General features: G+C 48.6%; 1 protein-coding gene across 2 annotated transcripts; it reads left to right on the top strand.

Annotated features, from left to right (window-relative positions):
• The first annotated feature begins 9,081 nt into the window (after positions 1–9,081).
• LOC123129228 (protein SAWADEE HOMEODOMAIN HOMOLOG 2) lies at positions 9,082–14,799 on the top strand. 2 transcript variants are annotated; one of them, XM_044549469.1, is made up of 8 exons: positions 9,082–9,180; positions 9,270–9,472; positions 9,581–9,689; positions 10,433–10,496; positions 10,678–10,729; positions 12,678–12,806; positions 13,674–13,793; positions 14,355–14,799. In XM_044549469.1, exons 2-8 carry the CDS (start codon positions 9,290–9,292, stop codon positions 14,637–14,639), a joined length of 942 nt encoding a protein of 313 aa, XP_044405404.1. In that variant the 5' UTR covers positions 9,082–9,180; positions 9,270–9,289; the 3' UTR covers positions 14,640–14,799. The 2 variants fall into 2 exon arrangements, with proteins under 2 accessions (XP_044405404.1, XP_044405405.1); XM_044549470.1 differs by having other exon boundaries at positions 9,156–9,180; positions 9,266–9,472.
• The last annotated feature ends 546 nt before the right edge of the window (positions 14,800–15,345 follow it).

The following is a 15,345-nucleotide window of genomic DNA, read 5'->3' as shown; positions in this document are numbered from 1 at the left end:
CTCATCGACATGCAAGTCGTGATTCCTATTACAAGAACATGATCAATCTCATACATCACATATATCATTCATCACATCCTTTTGGCCATATCACATCACAAGGCATATGCTGCAAAAACAAGTTAGACGTCCTCTAATTGTTGTTGCAAGTTTTTACATGGCTGCTATAGGTTGCTAGCAAGAACGTTTCTTACCTACGCCAAAACCACAACGTGAATTGCCAATTTCTATTTACCCTTCATAAGGACCCTGTTCATCGAATCCGATCCGACTAAAGTGGGAGAGACAGACACCCGCCAGCCACCTTATGCAACTAGTGCATGTCAGTCGGTGGAACCGGTCTTGTAAGCGTACGTGTAAGGTCGGTTCGGGCCGCTTCATCCCACGATGCCGCCGAATCAAGATAAGACTAGTAACGGCAAGATAATTGACAATATCAACGCCCACAACTACTTTGTGTTCTACTCGTGCATAGTAACTACCCATAGACCTACCTCTGATGCCACTGTTGGGGAACATAACAGAAATTCAAAATTTTCTACGCATCACCAAGATCAATGTATGGAGTAATCTAGCAACGAGGGGAAGGAGAGTGCATCTACATACCCCAAAATTTTCTACGCATCACCAAAATTTTCTAAGCGGAAGCGTTCAAGTGAACGGGGTTGATGGAGTCGTACTCGTCGTGATCCAAATCACCGATGATCCTAGTGCCGAACGGATGGCACCTCCGCGTTCAACACACGTACAACCCGGTGACGTCTCCTACGCCTAGATCCAGCAAGGGGAGAAGGAGAGGTTGGGGAAGACTCCATCCAGCAGCAGCACGACGGCGTGGTGGTGGTGGAGGAGTGCGGTACTCCAGCAGGGCTTCGCCAAGCACCACGAGAGACGAGGAGGGAGAATGGTAGGGCTGCGCCAGGGAGAGGTCAAAACTCATGTGTAGGCAGCCCCAAAGACCTCAACTATATATAGGGGAGAGGGAGGGGGGTGCGGCCCCTTTAGGGTTTCCACCCCAAGGTGTGCGACGGCCCCAAACCCATCTAGGGTGGCGGCCAAGGGGGGGGGGAGAGGGGGAAACTTGCCCCCCAAGCTAGGTGGAGGCGCCCCCTCCCCAAACCCTAGGCGCCTTGGGCCCTTGTGGGGGGGCGCACCAGCCCACCTAGGGCTGGTCCCCTCCCACACTTGGCCCATGCAGCCCTCCAGGGCTGGTGGCCCCAGTTGGTGGACCCCCGGGACCCTCCCGGTGGTCCCGGTACATTACCGATAGCAACCGAAACCTTTCCGGTGACCAAAACAGGACTTCCCTTATATAAATCTTTACCTCGGACCATTCCGGAACTCCTCGTGATGTTCGAGATCTCATCCGGGACTCCGAACAACATTCGGTAACCGCGTACATACTTTCCCTATAACCCTAGCGTCATCGAACCTTAAGTGTGTAGACCCTACGGGTTCGGGAACCATGCAGACATGACCGAGACAACTCTCCGGCCAATAACCAACATCGGGATCTGGATACCCATGTTGGCTCCCACATGTTCCACAATGATCTCATCGGATGAACCACGATGTCAAGGATTTAATCAATTCCGTATACAATTCCCTTTGTCTAGCGGTACGATACTTGCCCGAGATTCGATCGTCAGTATCCCGATACCTTGTTCAATCTCGTTACCGGCAAGTCTCTTTACTCGTTCCATAACACATCATCCCGTGATCAACTCCTTGATCACATTGTGCACATTATGATGATGTCCTACCGAGTGGGCCAGAGATACCTCTCCGTTTACACGGAGTGACAAATCCCAGTCTCGATTCGTGCCAACCCAACAGACACTTTCGGAGATACCTGTAGTGTACCTTTATAGCCACCTAGTTATGTTGTGACGTTTGGCACACCCAAAGCACTCCTACGGTATCCGGGAGTTGCACAATCTCATGGTCTAAGGAAATGATACTTGACACTAGAAAAGCTTTAGCAAACGAACTACATGATCTTGTGCTAGGCTTAGGATTGGGTCTTCTCCATCACATCATTCTCCTAATGATGTGATCCCGTTATCAACGACATCCAATGTCCATGTTCAGAAAACCGTAACCATCTATTAATCAACGAGCTAGTCAACTAGAGGCTTACTAGGGACATGGTGTTGTCTATGTATCCACACATGTATCTGAGTTTCCTATCAATATAATTCTAGCATGGATAATAAACGATTATCATGAACAAGGAAATATAATAATAACCAATTTATTATTGCCTCTAGGGCATATTTCCAACACGGTGCTCCTCGTGTGCAAGGCGGACGGTTCATGGAGTTTCTGCATCGACTACCGTCCTCTCAACGCCAAGACGTCCTAGGACAAATTTCCTATCCCCGTCGTGGATGAACTACTGGACAAGCTACATGGCGCACGCTTCTTCACCAAGCTCGACCTCTGTTCGGGATATCACCAGGTATGGATGCACTCGGACGATGTCGCGAAGACGACCTTCCACACTCATCATGGTGATGCCCTATGGCCTCTCCAATGCCCCGACGACATTCCAGGCGTTGATGAACGACGTGCTCCGCCCCTACTTGCGCCAGTTTGTGCTTGTTTTCTTTGATAACATTCTTATCTACAGCTCATCATGGGTGGAGCACCTGCAGCATGTGGCCATCATATTCAACGAGCTTGGAGCACATCATCTGCACCTCAAGTGCTCGAAGTTTTCATTCGGCACAACATCATTGGCCTATATCGGCCACTTCTTTTTGGTGGAGTTCGTCGCTATGGATGCCGACAAGGTCGCGGCGGTCGCGGCTTGGCCAACGCCGCACTCGCGGTGGGCCCTCCACGGCTTCTTGAGCCTCGCTGGATATTACCGAAAATTCATCCAGGAATTCAGCCTCATCACGGCCCCACTTACGCACCTGCTGCGCCGAGGTGGTGAAGTAAATTGCCTCGGCAAATGCTTCCGGAACCAAGGAAAACCCGCCAGAGGTCGAGAAAAGGAAACCCGTGATGATGAGAACAATGGAGGGGATGAAGAGGAAACCAGTGAGTAGGAGTTTCAGAAGGCTCTTTGACAGGGGTGCATCTTTGCACACCTCTCATCGCCAGCTCAAACGGTGTGCACGGGAAGTCAATGCTATGGAACCAGTACCAAAGGCCCGAAAGCTGCTCAAATGGTCACACACGCCCATCATCTTTGACGAAGAGGATCATCCTAACCGTACCACTGCGGTAGGGTGTTTGCCATTGTTGGTATGTCCAACATTTCACAACCTCAAGGTCACAAAAATGTTGGTGGACGGAGAGGCCGAGTTGAATCTGATCTCCCCAGCAGTCATCAGCAAACTTTAGATAGCAGAGGATGAGTTGAAGGTCACCGACACGTTTCAAGGACTTAATCACGGCAGGAGTCATCCTAAGGGAAAGATCATGCTGCCGATAACATTTGGGGGAGAGCTAAACTACCGGACTGAGAAGGTTGTGGTTGATGTGGTTGAGCTCCCCCTGCCGTACAATGGGATTCTTGGATGCCCAGCCCTGGCTAAATTCATGGCATCCCACTATGCCTACAACACCTTGAAGATGCCTGGGCCAATGGGAGTCCTTACCATCCCATCAGATGAGAAGGATGCAATAGTGTAGACAAGATGTACCGGGACGCAGTCGCGGCAGAGGCCGCAATAGCAGCAGTTCCCGCCAAGGAGGACAGAGGGGAGAAGAAGGGTAGCAAGGACGCTAGCAAGGAATCCGGGAAGTGTACCTCCTCGAAGCGTGCTACGCCTATTGATGACTTGCCAGAGTGCTCCAACAATAAGAAATCCAAGGTCGTTGCAACCCAAGTGAAGAAGGTTCTGGCAGGGCTGGCTGGTGTTGATGGTACTTTCACTATCAGCGCCACCCTCGATGACAAATAGGAAAGCTCGCTCATTGCCTTCCTACGGGCGGATATCGATGTGTTTGCTTGGAAATCATCTGAAATCCCCGGTTTTCCCAGGGAGGTAATCCAGCACCACCTTGCTGCCTCCCCACACGCCTGACCCATCAAGCAGAAAGTTCGGAAGCCGGCCTTAAAGAGGCAGCAGTTTATTGCGGAAGAGATCAAGAAACTTGAAGCAGTTGGTTTGGTCAGAGGAGTGTTACAACCCACATGGTTGGAAAATCCAGTGGTAGTCCGGAAGGCTAACGGGAAGTGGAGGCTTTGCATAGATTTCATAGATCTCAACAAAGCTTGCCCGAAGGACCCGTTCCCCTTGTCGCGTATCGGTCAGATTGTGGATTCCACTTCAGGCTGTGATTTGCTCTCCTTTCTGGACGCATATTTTGGGTATCACCAAATCTTCATGTCCAAGGAAGACGGAGAGAAGACGTCGTTCATCACTCCATGTGGTGCGTACTGTTTTGTTCGCATGCCGTTCGGATTAAAGAGTTTTGGGTCCACTTTCGCAAGGGAAGTCTAGATTGGTTTCGAGCCACAGTTGCACAGAAACATTGAAGCTTATATGGATGATATTGTGGTCAAGACCAAGGATAGAGCCACCCTTATTATGGATTTGGAGGAAACCTTTGCTAATTTGTCCAAGATCAACCTGAAGCTCAACCCAGAGAAGTGTGTGTTTGGCGTTCCCTCCGACAAGCAGCTTGGGTTCTTTGTATCCCAATGGGGGATCGAAGCCAACCCTGACAAGATTAAAGCTATCGAACAGATCCAATCACCAAGGACAGTCAAGGAAGTCAGGCGTCTGACGGGGTGCGTTGCCACGCTAAGTAGATTCAATGCCAAGACCTCCAAGGACAAATTTCCTATCCCCGTCGTGGATGAACTCATGGACAAGCTACATGGGGCATGCTTGTTCACCAAGCTCGACCTACGTTCGAGATATCAACAGGTGCGGATGCACCCAGACGATGTCGCGAAGACGACCTTCCGCACTCATCATGGCCACTTCGAGTTCTTGGTGATGCCCTTTGGCCTCTCCAATGCCCAGACGACATTCCAGGCGTTGATGAATGACATGCTCCGCCCCTACTTGCGCCGGTTTGTGCTTGTTTGATTTGATAACATTCTTATCTACAACTCATCATGGGTGGAGCACCTGCAGCACGTGGCCATCGTCTTCAACGAGCTTCGAGCACACCATCTGCACCTCAAGTGCTCGAAGTGCTCATTCGACACGACATCAGTGGCCTATCTCGACCACTTCATCTTGGCGGATGTCGTCACTATGGATGCCGACAAGGTCGCGGTGGTCGCGGCTTGTCCAACGCCGCACTCGCCGCGGGCCCTCCGCGGCTTCTTGGACCTCGCTGGATATTATAGAAAATTCATCCGGGAATTCAGCCTCATCATGGCCCCACTTACGCACCTGCTGCGCCTTGACGCCTTCCCCTGGGATACGGAGGCGACTGAGGCATTTCGGACCCTCAAGCAGGCTCTCACGACGGGGCCGGTCCTCCAGATGCCTGACTTCGACAAGTTGTTCATGGTGGATTGCGACGCCTTGGGCATGGGGTTTGGCGCCATCCTCCATCAGGGCGATGAGCCACTTGCATTCTTCAACAGTCCCTTCACCGCCCACCATCACTAACTTGCAGCCTGCGAGAGGGAGCTTATCGGCTTGGTGCAGGTTGTGCGTCAATGGCGGCCGTATCTTTGGGGGCAGCCGTTCTATATTCTCACGGATCACTACACCCTCAAGTTCTTGTTGGACCAGCGCCTCTCCACCGTGCCGCAGCATCAGTGGATCAGCAAGCTCTTTGGCTTCAACTTCACTGTCGAGTACCGTCCGGGACACCTCAACACCGTTGCCGTCGAACTGTCCTGCAGCGATGATGACAACGACACCGACACCATCGACCCCGCGGGGGCGGCCCTCTGCATCCGCTCGGGGCCCTCCTTCGCCCTCATCGACGACATCTGCAGGGCCACCACGAGCGCTCTAGATGCACAGCTCCTTCGGCAACGCCTCGACGCTGGCGACCTGGAGGAGCGATGGCGCATGGCTGATGGCCTGCTCCTGCATGGGCGCCGACTCTTTGTTCTGGATCACGGCGACATCTGTCACCAGGCCCAGCTGCCTGCCCACTCGGCCTGTCACGAGGTCGTGTAGAAGACCCTCCACCATCTTCGAGCAGATTTCTACATCCCCGGCGACTGGTCGCGGGTGCAAGACTGGGTGCGGTCTTGCATGGCGTGCCGGCGCAACAAGACAGAGACACTGTGGCCGACATGGCTGTTATAGCCCCTTGAGGTGCCCTCTCAGGTCTGGGGCGACATCTCCACAGAATTCATCAAGGGCCTCCCCAAGGTGGGTGGCAAGTCCTTCATCCTTACGGCGGTCGACCGCTTCTCCAAGTATGCACACTTCATTGCACTCGGCCACCCCTACACCGCCGCCTCCGTGGCGCATGCCTTCTTCGACGGCATCGTCCGCCTCCACGGGTTCCCCTCTTCCATCGTCAGCAACCGTGACTCGGTGTTCACTGGTCATGTCTGGCGTGATCTCTTCTGGATGGCGGGCATGAAACTGCGCCTGAGTACGGCATTCCACCCGCAGACGGACGGCCAATTTGAGGGTGTCAACAAGGTGATTGCTATATATTTGCGTTGTGTTACAGGTGATCGTCCCCGGGTTTGGGTGGACTGGCTCGCTTGGGCGGAGTACTGCTACAACACCTACCACTCCGCCCTGCGCGCCACACCTTTTGAGGTGGTCTATGGCCGTCCTCCACCACCCATCCTGCTGGTAGACCCCGGAACGGCCCGAACGAAGGCGGCTGGCGACCTTCTCCGCAACAGGGATGAGATCCTTGCCGAGGTGCGCCAGTGTCTTCTCCAGGCCCAGCAGCTGTCCAAGAAGCACTACGACGGCCACCACCATGAGGCGGAGTTTGTGGTGGGCGACTGGGTGTGTGGTTGCGGCTCCTTCACCGCTCCACGCAGTCACTGGATCCGTGTGCTAAGCGCAAGCTGGGCCCTCGCTACATGGGACCATTTTTCGTGGTGGAACGCATCGGCAAGGTCGCATACCGCCTTTAGCTTCTGCTCGACGCTCGCATCCAGGACGTCTTCCATGTGGGCTTGCTGAAGCCTTTCCGCGGTGATTCGCCGGCGGCCGCGCCGACGCTTCCTACAATCTCCGATGGACGTCTTCTTCTGGGCCCAGCGAAGGTGTTGAAGGCCCAGCAACGCCGTGGCGTGTGGCATTTGTTGATCCTGTGGCAAGGCCTTTTAGAGGAGGACGCCACTTGGGAACCGCTCCAGGAGTTCCGCCAACATTTCTAGACATCCAGCTCGAGAATGAGAAGTTTGCGCAGGCGGGGAGAGATGTTATGATCGGCGTCACTTATAGCCGGAGGAGGCCCAATGGCGCGCCTAGTTAGGGACTTAGCCCAACTTATATTTATTTTTATTAGCACCTCGAGGATGATATAAACACTTGTAAGGAGTAACCCTAGCCGCCTCCTGCACCATCTCCTCCTCCTCTACCGCGCGACCACGGCGCTGTCGCGCCGCCGCTCGCGCCCAGCTCCTCGCTACCCTCTCTTCCACCCCTACAACCTAAGAGCTAGGCCTAGTAGGATCCTAGATCCTATCAGCGGCACTAGAAGCGATGGCTCATCTTCCTCAGTGCCCCGCGCCCGTTAACGCAGCACCGCCGACTCCACCGGCCCATCCTGCGGCTCCTGCCACTCCGCTCCCAACATCCATCATGTACGCAGCCCACCACCACCAAATGTGGGTTTCCTCTACTCCGAATGTGGTACCCACGCACCGCTGGGTCCTCGTACCCACACCGGCACCAGCATGCATTAGGGTTGGCGAGTGGCAGCGGGCGAGGATGAGGGCGGGCAGGGGGGGCTGACCACATGCCGGTCACGTGCGAGCAGAAGGTAATCCTGAGGCCATGCTCGTCGTGTCGGCCCTCCGCCACTCTCTCACGACGGCGAAAACAGATGCGAGGCACCTCGACCGCAAGAATGCCAAGGTGCTCTGTCTCGGCATCTAGTTGTCGGAGTGCGAGGCGAACAAGGAGGCGGCGCCCAAGGCAAAGGCGGCTCGCCGTGCGAAGGAGAATGACCGCCTCATCCGGAGGCTCTTGGGGCAAGTGTGCTCCAAGGACCGCGACATGACGGACGGCTCCACCTCCAGCTCCAATGACGACGCACCGCCACACGCCAACGCCTAAATGGAGGGTAGGCACAGCCGCGCCGACAACCGGAAGGGAAGGGTTCGTCGAGGAAATAGTGATTTCCTCCACCCTTCCCCGGATTATTTATGGTTTACCTATGTTTTATGTAGTTGTATATTATGTATTCGCACTGTCCGCTGAGCTACTCTGATGAACTATGGTCATTTGGTCCGGCGATAAAATGGTGATCCGATGAACTACATGTTGATCGTGTTTATATGTAGTTTTGCATTGGTTGCATGGGTTTGGGGTTTCCCATATGAGGGACATGGCTGTGGAAGCTAACATATGAGGCGTGACCGGTCGAGCGCATCCGCCGGCGTTTGAAGGCCAGAATTAGCTGTCCATGGCTGTTAGTGCTTATGTCAATTACTAGATGACATCACTGCTGATCACATGTCCTAGGATGACATCGTGGCTGACCTCACTATTTTAGACATGGTTTAATCCTACACTAACTATACATCTAACAATGGCGAAGGGATGGGACGTCTATCAGCGAGGTTCATGCACATGGAGGAGGGGCGGGTCGATTACTGTTCGCGCATGGCTCATGGTTGGGCATAACAGCAACCTAGTGTCTCGGCTCTACACAACCAGGCACACTGAACCTACCCGACCCTACCACATTGGACCCCAAAACACCTGGCAGGAACTTGCACAAATTCTGGCCGGAATTGGCACCCCTTGTTTTATCCGGGAGAATTAATGGAGTGAATTGCACTACATTAATTGAAAAAGTAGGTTGCGCGTGTGTGAGGACTGAGGAGTGCCAAAAGAGGGTGCGTCGGCCGCATGATCGAGCTTGTACACACTACCGCAGATCGAGCGGCTGGTTGCGTATTTGTATTTATCCGGAGGAATTAATGGAATGAATTGCACTACATTGATTGCAAAAGTAGGTCGCGTGCGTGTGAGTAGAAGTGCCGAAACTCCATCTCCATCTCCACAAATTGTACACAGCCGCTGGTGACACACAACTGGTAACGTAAGCTTCTCCTCCCTCCCACCCCTCTCCATCTCCATCTTCATCTCCATCTCCGACGACTCTGCTCATCTCACCGCGCGCGTAGGCAGGTGCGGCAGCCAGGGGAACTATGACGGGGCAGCCGCCAAGGCTCGTGTTCCGGTTCACCCAGGCGGAGGTCGCCAAGATGGAGGAGGTCCTCCGTGAGCTCGACGCCAAGCCCAAGCGTCCTGTCATCCAGGGCCTAATCGATCACTTCAACGCCTCCCCGGACCGCTCAGGCGACGGCAAGGTCCCCGTCCAGTACAATCAGGTACTACTAGGTTTTCCCTCCCCGTACGTTGCCCAAGATCCGCCGCGTCCGCCCTAGCTATTTCCGTACTTGGATCTATACGTGTGGATTTGTATTGGGTGGTCACAGGTGAGGAATTGGTTCCATAACCGGAGGTCCGCGCAATCCCAGCGGTCCAGGAAGATGATGCTACCCCCTGTTAACGAGGAACACCACCCAGTGACCGGATCCTACTCAGGTGCTGCTGAAATATATCCCCATCTTAACTCTCTTTATTTCCTTATTATCATGTACTTAATTGCTACGATGACTGATCTTAAGTTGCTACGATGATACATGATGGTCTATTGGTAAAGCTTTCGTGGTGCAGAAGTTATGCATAGCCTCCCCGTTGGCATGTTGTTACAAGGTTTTGCATGTCATGAAGCTTGTCGCCCTGCTGTCTCACCTATTGACACCTAACTCGGCAATTGCACGACACATGGTTCGTGTGCCCATTACATTTATGCACAACTGCAGGCAAAAATGGCAACCAAGTTAATTTTGGCGAGTTAGCCTATCCTGTACATTTTGTGGGCAAATCAAAATATGCCGGCCATTGCCTCTGTCCTTGAAGCCCCTTAATTTGGGATTTTCCAGGACACGCAGTTGTTTCTGCGCCCATTACTTTTATTCACAACAGCAGGCAAAATTTTCGACTAAAGTTCTCGTTGGCAGGTTCTGGGACTTTATAGCCTAGAATGTAATCCTTTGTATTTGTGGGCCCTTGAAAGTTTGTTGTCGCGCTGTCTCAGCTGTTGACACTCAGTTTGGCAATTGCAGGACACGTGGTTTGTGCGCCCTTTACTTTTATTCATAACTCTAGGTCACATGGCACAATTTTCATGTTTGTTGTTTAGAAGATTTTAGTTCTGTAACTGACCAAACGCATATAGTGTATCATGTTGATTATGGTTTATTGATACTGCCATTACCAATCAGGGAATATTTCTTCGGATGGTGGTCATGTCCAGTTTGAAGCAAAGTCGGCTAGAAATGGAGCATGGTATGAAGATATATACATATTTCATCATTTCCTCTTTCATGTCATTTCATGTCACATGTGGTCTGTTTTTGTGTATGTGATTTAATATTCCACGTGAGTGTGGGTGGGACTGTCTGATGTGGGAGGGATAGTTGAATGAACCTTTCAGTTTTACATGCTTGACCAATTCTTGTTGTTACAGGTACGATGTTGCTGCCTTTCTGTCCCACAGGTTCATTGACACGAGGGACCCGGTAATGACCATAGAACTTTTTGTTAAATAGGATTGATGTTAGTAAATTCATTTCTGCCATTCTTTATTCAAGCACTTAGCTAGCACTAAAGGTAGAGATGATTCCGGTTCTTGTCTTTTTATAGTTGGTGACAGTATTGATGTTAGAACATTTTGAACACCTGACTCATCTAACTTTGTGTTGGGGAGTCTTTAACAACACAAGATAGTACTAATAAAGTACTGAACAGTTAAGAAGACTTTAACAACCTTGTGTATTTGTACTTTAGGCTTATATGGAAAGCTAATTGGTGGTATAGAACTTGCTTTCACAATCTCTCTGTTTTCTCATGTAAAACAAAATATAAATTGAATGTTTCTTTCAATGATTATATAGCTCGATCTGCAAAATGTCTGAGTTTCAAAAAGGAAAAAGTTAGTTCACCCCCTTCAATTATCGTCCTTGAGCTGTAGAAATTGAAGCGAATCAAACTGCAATGATGGTTTCATGCCAGCTTGGAAATGTACCGAGCGCATTCAGCTGCATTGCCACCATGGAACCCCACTTACCCATTCTACCAATCTCATGATCTAGTTAGCATAGGAAAAAAATTTAATTTTTTATATGGTGTGAACGTGCAATAACATGCAACGCGTGACACAATCTGCACCACCTGACCACGCATTGCTTGTCATAATCATGATGTCATGATCCGATCATCAATGGCGTGGCCTTGGCGACAGCCATCGCACAGTAGTCTCCTCCAAAATGGATTATTAAGTTAACTTCTGGTCTTCCCAGCGCCGCAGGACTTTGTGATCATAATCACTCCTGTCTGCTCCTCTTCCGCACAGCCAGCCACGAGGAGGGGAATCTCTGAGACAAAGTGCCTATCTAGGTTCTTGTATAGTACATTTCCTTAATGAAAGGAAGAGGCAAGAGAAATAGTACAGCTCATTTGCTAGGTCACAGTTTGGGTATTTTAATCTATGCGTTTTGATACAGTAGATTGCTGGATTTCTGTTTTATTTTCTACTGATATTTCATCCTAGATGAAGAAGGGCGTTAATTGTTAGAGATGTCGTCACATTACTATTCAGTTAATATTATGGATATATGGTCATTTTCAAAAACATAATATCACTAGTGAGGGTTGCTTGTATTTACTCTTCTATGGGGAAAATGAAACCCAAAGAAGTGAATGGGTATCTTGTTTCATCGACCCTTTCTTCATAAGGGAAGAAAGGGTTTTCAAAATTTGCAGCAAAGCTAGCAACATCATATGTAGTACAACAATTGTGCAGCAAGCTAGCAATAACATTCAGTACCAATATAATTGCATAAGAGTTTCTTTTTCAATGAATAGCCAGGCGCAAATTGCAGAGCCGGACTTGTACATATTCAAACTGTAAAGCATATGCATCTGTGCTGTGTTAGTTTGCAAATTAACTAACATCCATGCTGTGTTAATTTCCAAATTAACAAACTGATCATTCTAACTCTGTGCTTACTATCTGTCATTCACATGATGCCAAAACTTTGTTTCGTGATGTGTCTGCCTAAGTTGGATGATTTGCCATAATTCAAGTATTTCTTTCTTCCAGTTATCTATGGAGAATCGCAACAGCAGTAGTAGTCCTATTTTAGACTCTTAGTTGCCTCCACACACACAAAAGGAAGAAGTCACAGCCATAGTACGGAAAGAAGTTTGCATCATGTAGCAAGCGCGGAAAGCAAACGTGTTTGACGGACACCAATGGGCTGGTGCGGAGTTGCACAAACCTTCCAGTCCTAAGTGATACATGTGGTTAGGAGTGATTTGCGCTTCTTTTCATAGTCAAGGGTGAAAACTAGCCTTGATCATTTTCGAGAAATATTCAATACCCATGTTCCTCTAGTGTTTAATCACTCTCCACAGCGGGTTCATTATACCAACTGTGCTTGCACTTATTTATTTATTTTGTTTCAGGAAGTACTAGTTCGATTTTGTTGGCTTGGACCTGAGGAGGATGAATGGATTGATGTTTGTAAAGGTGTGAGACTGCGTTCTCTCCAATGTGTTGCTGTGCTTCCTGGGGATCTCATTCTTTGTTTTAAGGTAGCCATCTTAAACGACTTCTTTTCACCTGACTTGGCAAGCTAGCATCTCACAACTTGATAATTCATGTCTTCATGAAACATTAAGTTACCCTTCGGAATACTAAGCCAGTTTATTTTAGCCACACAATATGTATCCAATGCCTGACAGCTCTCCATTTTCCTTTTGTTATGCACTTGAAAATTCCACAGTTACTTTCTATGGCGTATGATAGAGTAGTGATGGGTATGTCTTTTGGATTTCACCTGCCAAGAGTCATTAAAAGTTTCTGCTTTGACGTTTGACTGTTCCTTGTTGATACTCAACTTGTATAGGCTCTATTTCTTGTTTTTATATACTTATAAAAGATGTGATTCCAGTTTGAGAGTTTTCAAACTATTGTGGTTGACAACACTTACTAAACGACCATAAAAGCAGTGCATTTTATTATGTCATACTTTTGAGTACTAAAACTGTTTTTTATTCTAAAATTGGGTGTAAATTTATCCAATAAATTTTATTATTACTTTATTATTAAATTGAGCACTGAAAGATTTTTTTTTCAAAATGAATGCTGTAGCCTATCTCTGGTCATTTATAAAGTGGATAAACCAACTTTCATCAAATAAGCTTTTCCAATAAATCCTCATGTTGGTAATTGCGCACAAACACCGGTATGCCGATAAATTAGAGCATTGAGAGGAAATGTGCATGACTTTACTGCTCTTTCAAGAAGTATTATATACTCAAAGTAGGGTATGGTTGAGGGTCTGACTAAGGATTTCTTGTCGCTGGATGTAAATAACACAGTAAGGGAATGTTGTTTTAGCTGTCTCATCATGTAGTATTATCATTTACTCAAGTTGATTTCTGTGCCGAATTGAACAGGAAGGCAAAGAGCAGGCCTGCTATTTTGATGCGCATGTTCTTCAAGTTCAAAGACGCAGGCATGACATAAGGGGGTGCCGCTGCAGGTTTCTTGTTTGTTATGATCATGATCACTCTGAGGTAATTCTCCTTCTGTCTACAGTGTTGAGTGTTCACGCATTTACTCTGGTTCCATTGTTACGCCATGGTAGGATATCAGAATTAATTGACGCTTGGGTCCTGGAGCTTCAGTTCTGTTATAGGGCTGTTGGCCTGACAATAGAAATGGATTTTCGACTTCATCCACGAAAGTTATTATTACAACTACGACCCGAATTGCCAAATCAGACATTCATCCCTATGATTTATAACGTACCTGGACATTTATAAATGAGTAGCTCGCCATGATCGTTTCTCTAACCATTAAAACCCATCCTAGTTTCTGTAGGCAACCAAACTTACTTCAAAGTTTCCATGTGATTTCATTTCCAATCTGCAATTTTTTTTATCACCGAACAAAAGAAATCTGAATGTTCAAGTAAAATTGATGGGGAAGAATAGTGTAAGACACTATATTTTTTTTGTTCTAGGCTAGTTATATTACTATATGTAGTCAAATAAAATGGAAAGCATAATGAGTTTAGTTTGTTTTATGATGTTTATACCAAATAATTTATTTTGGCATTTCTTTTCACATGACAGGAGTTTGTTCCACTGAGCATGGTATGCCGTCGACCAATGCACCAGACAACCCAAAAGCCACACAAAATGATGAGTATCAACACTGACAAGGTGACCGGGGGCGCGGTTCCCATTCCACCAGATCAAGGAGGGCCATCTGACAAGGCGGTTGCTCCCTTACTAGACACACCTACTAGCACCCGCAGCTATTCAGTGGCAGATGTTGAGATGGGGGATGCGGAGGCTGCCCCAAACAGTGAAGCTGCAAATGAAGCACATGACGACACGATGAATCTGGGAGTGTAGTTCTTTGGCTTCCCAGTGCATTTCGTTGTGAATTTTCTAATCGAATAATGTTTGCCTCAGAACTTCCAAAAGAGGAAGGATGGTTACCCAGTAACTGTAATGTGCCCATGTTGACTGGATTGCTTGTGTGGTGCAAAAATTGTTGGATTGGTTATCTATATCTATATAGCTATGTCGTCGGAGAAGATATTATTTTGTGGTGGTATTGTCTTTTGGGGTTAGGGTTCAGGGTTATCCTTCAGTACACCCCCTTAGATGAAAATATTGGCAGTAGTGTCATTTCCTGTAACTGGAATTACCAAGGGGTAATATTATCACACGGAAGGCCCTCCAAATAGAGGATCTGTCAATACATCTCGTGGAATAAGGGATCTATATATAGATCGCCCTTTGTCCTCTTCTTCTACCTGGACATCTAACTCTCTCCTTTCATCTGCCAATTAACGGCTCCTTGTTTTCCTTCTTTTTATCTGTTCTCATTTGATCGATTTGCCACCAGCGCTGACTCCTCGCATTTCCGAAGCTGATGGAGAAGCTAATATTGCCCTTCCAATTGACAACTAACGACATATTTGAATGCATCACCATGCACAGGCACCATTGAGGAAGCAGATCCATAGAGGAAGCAGATGGTATATTGAGGATGTTCTCCAAAACCTAAATTCTATGATAGTGCAACATTGCTAGATTAGATGGGCGTTCCTTC

Source organism: Triticum aestivum, chromosome 6A (assembly GCF_018294505.1).
Source record: "Triticum aestivum cultivar Chinese Spring chromosome 6A, IWGSC CS RefSeq v2.1, whole genome shotgun sequence".
Taxonomy (NCBI): Eukaryota; Viridiplantae; Streptophyta; class Magnoliopsida; order Poales; family Poaceae; genus Triticum; species Triticum aestivum.
This window is presented reverse-complemented; position numbering and strand designations above follow the sequence as displayed.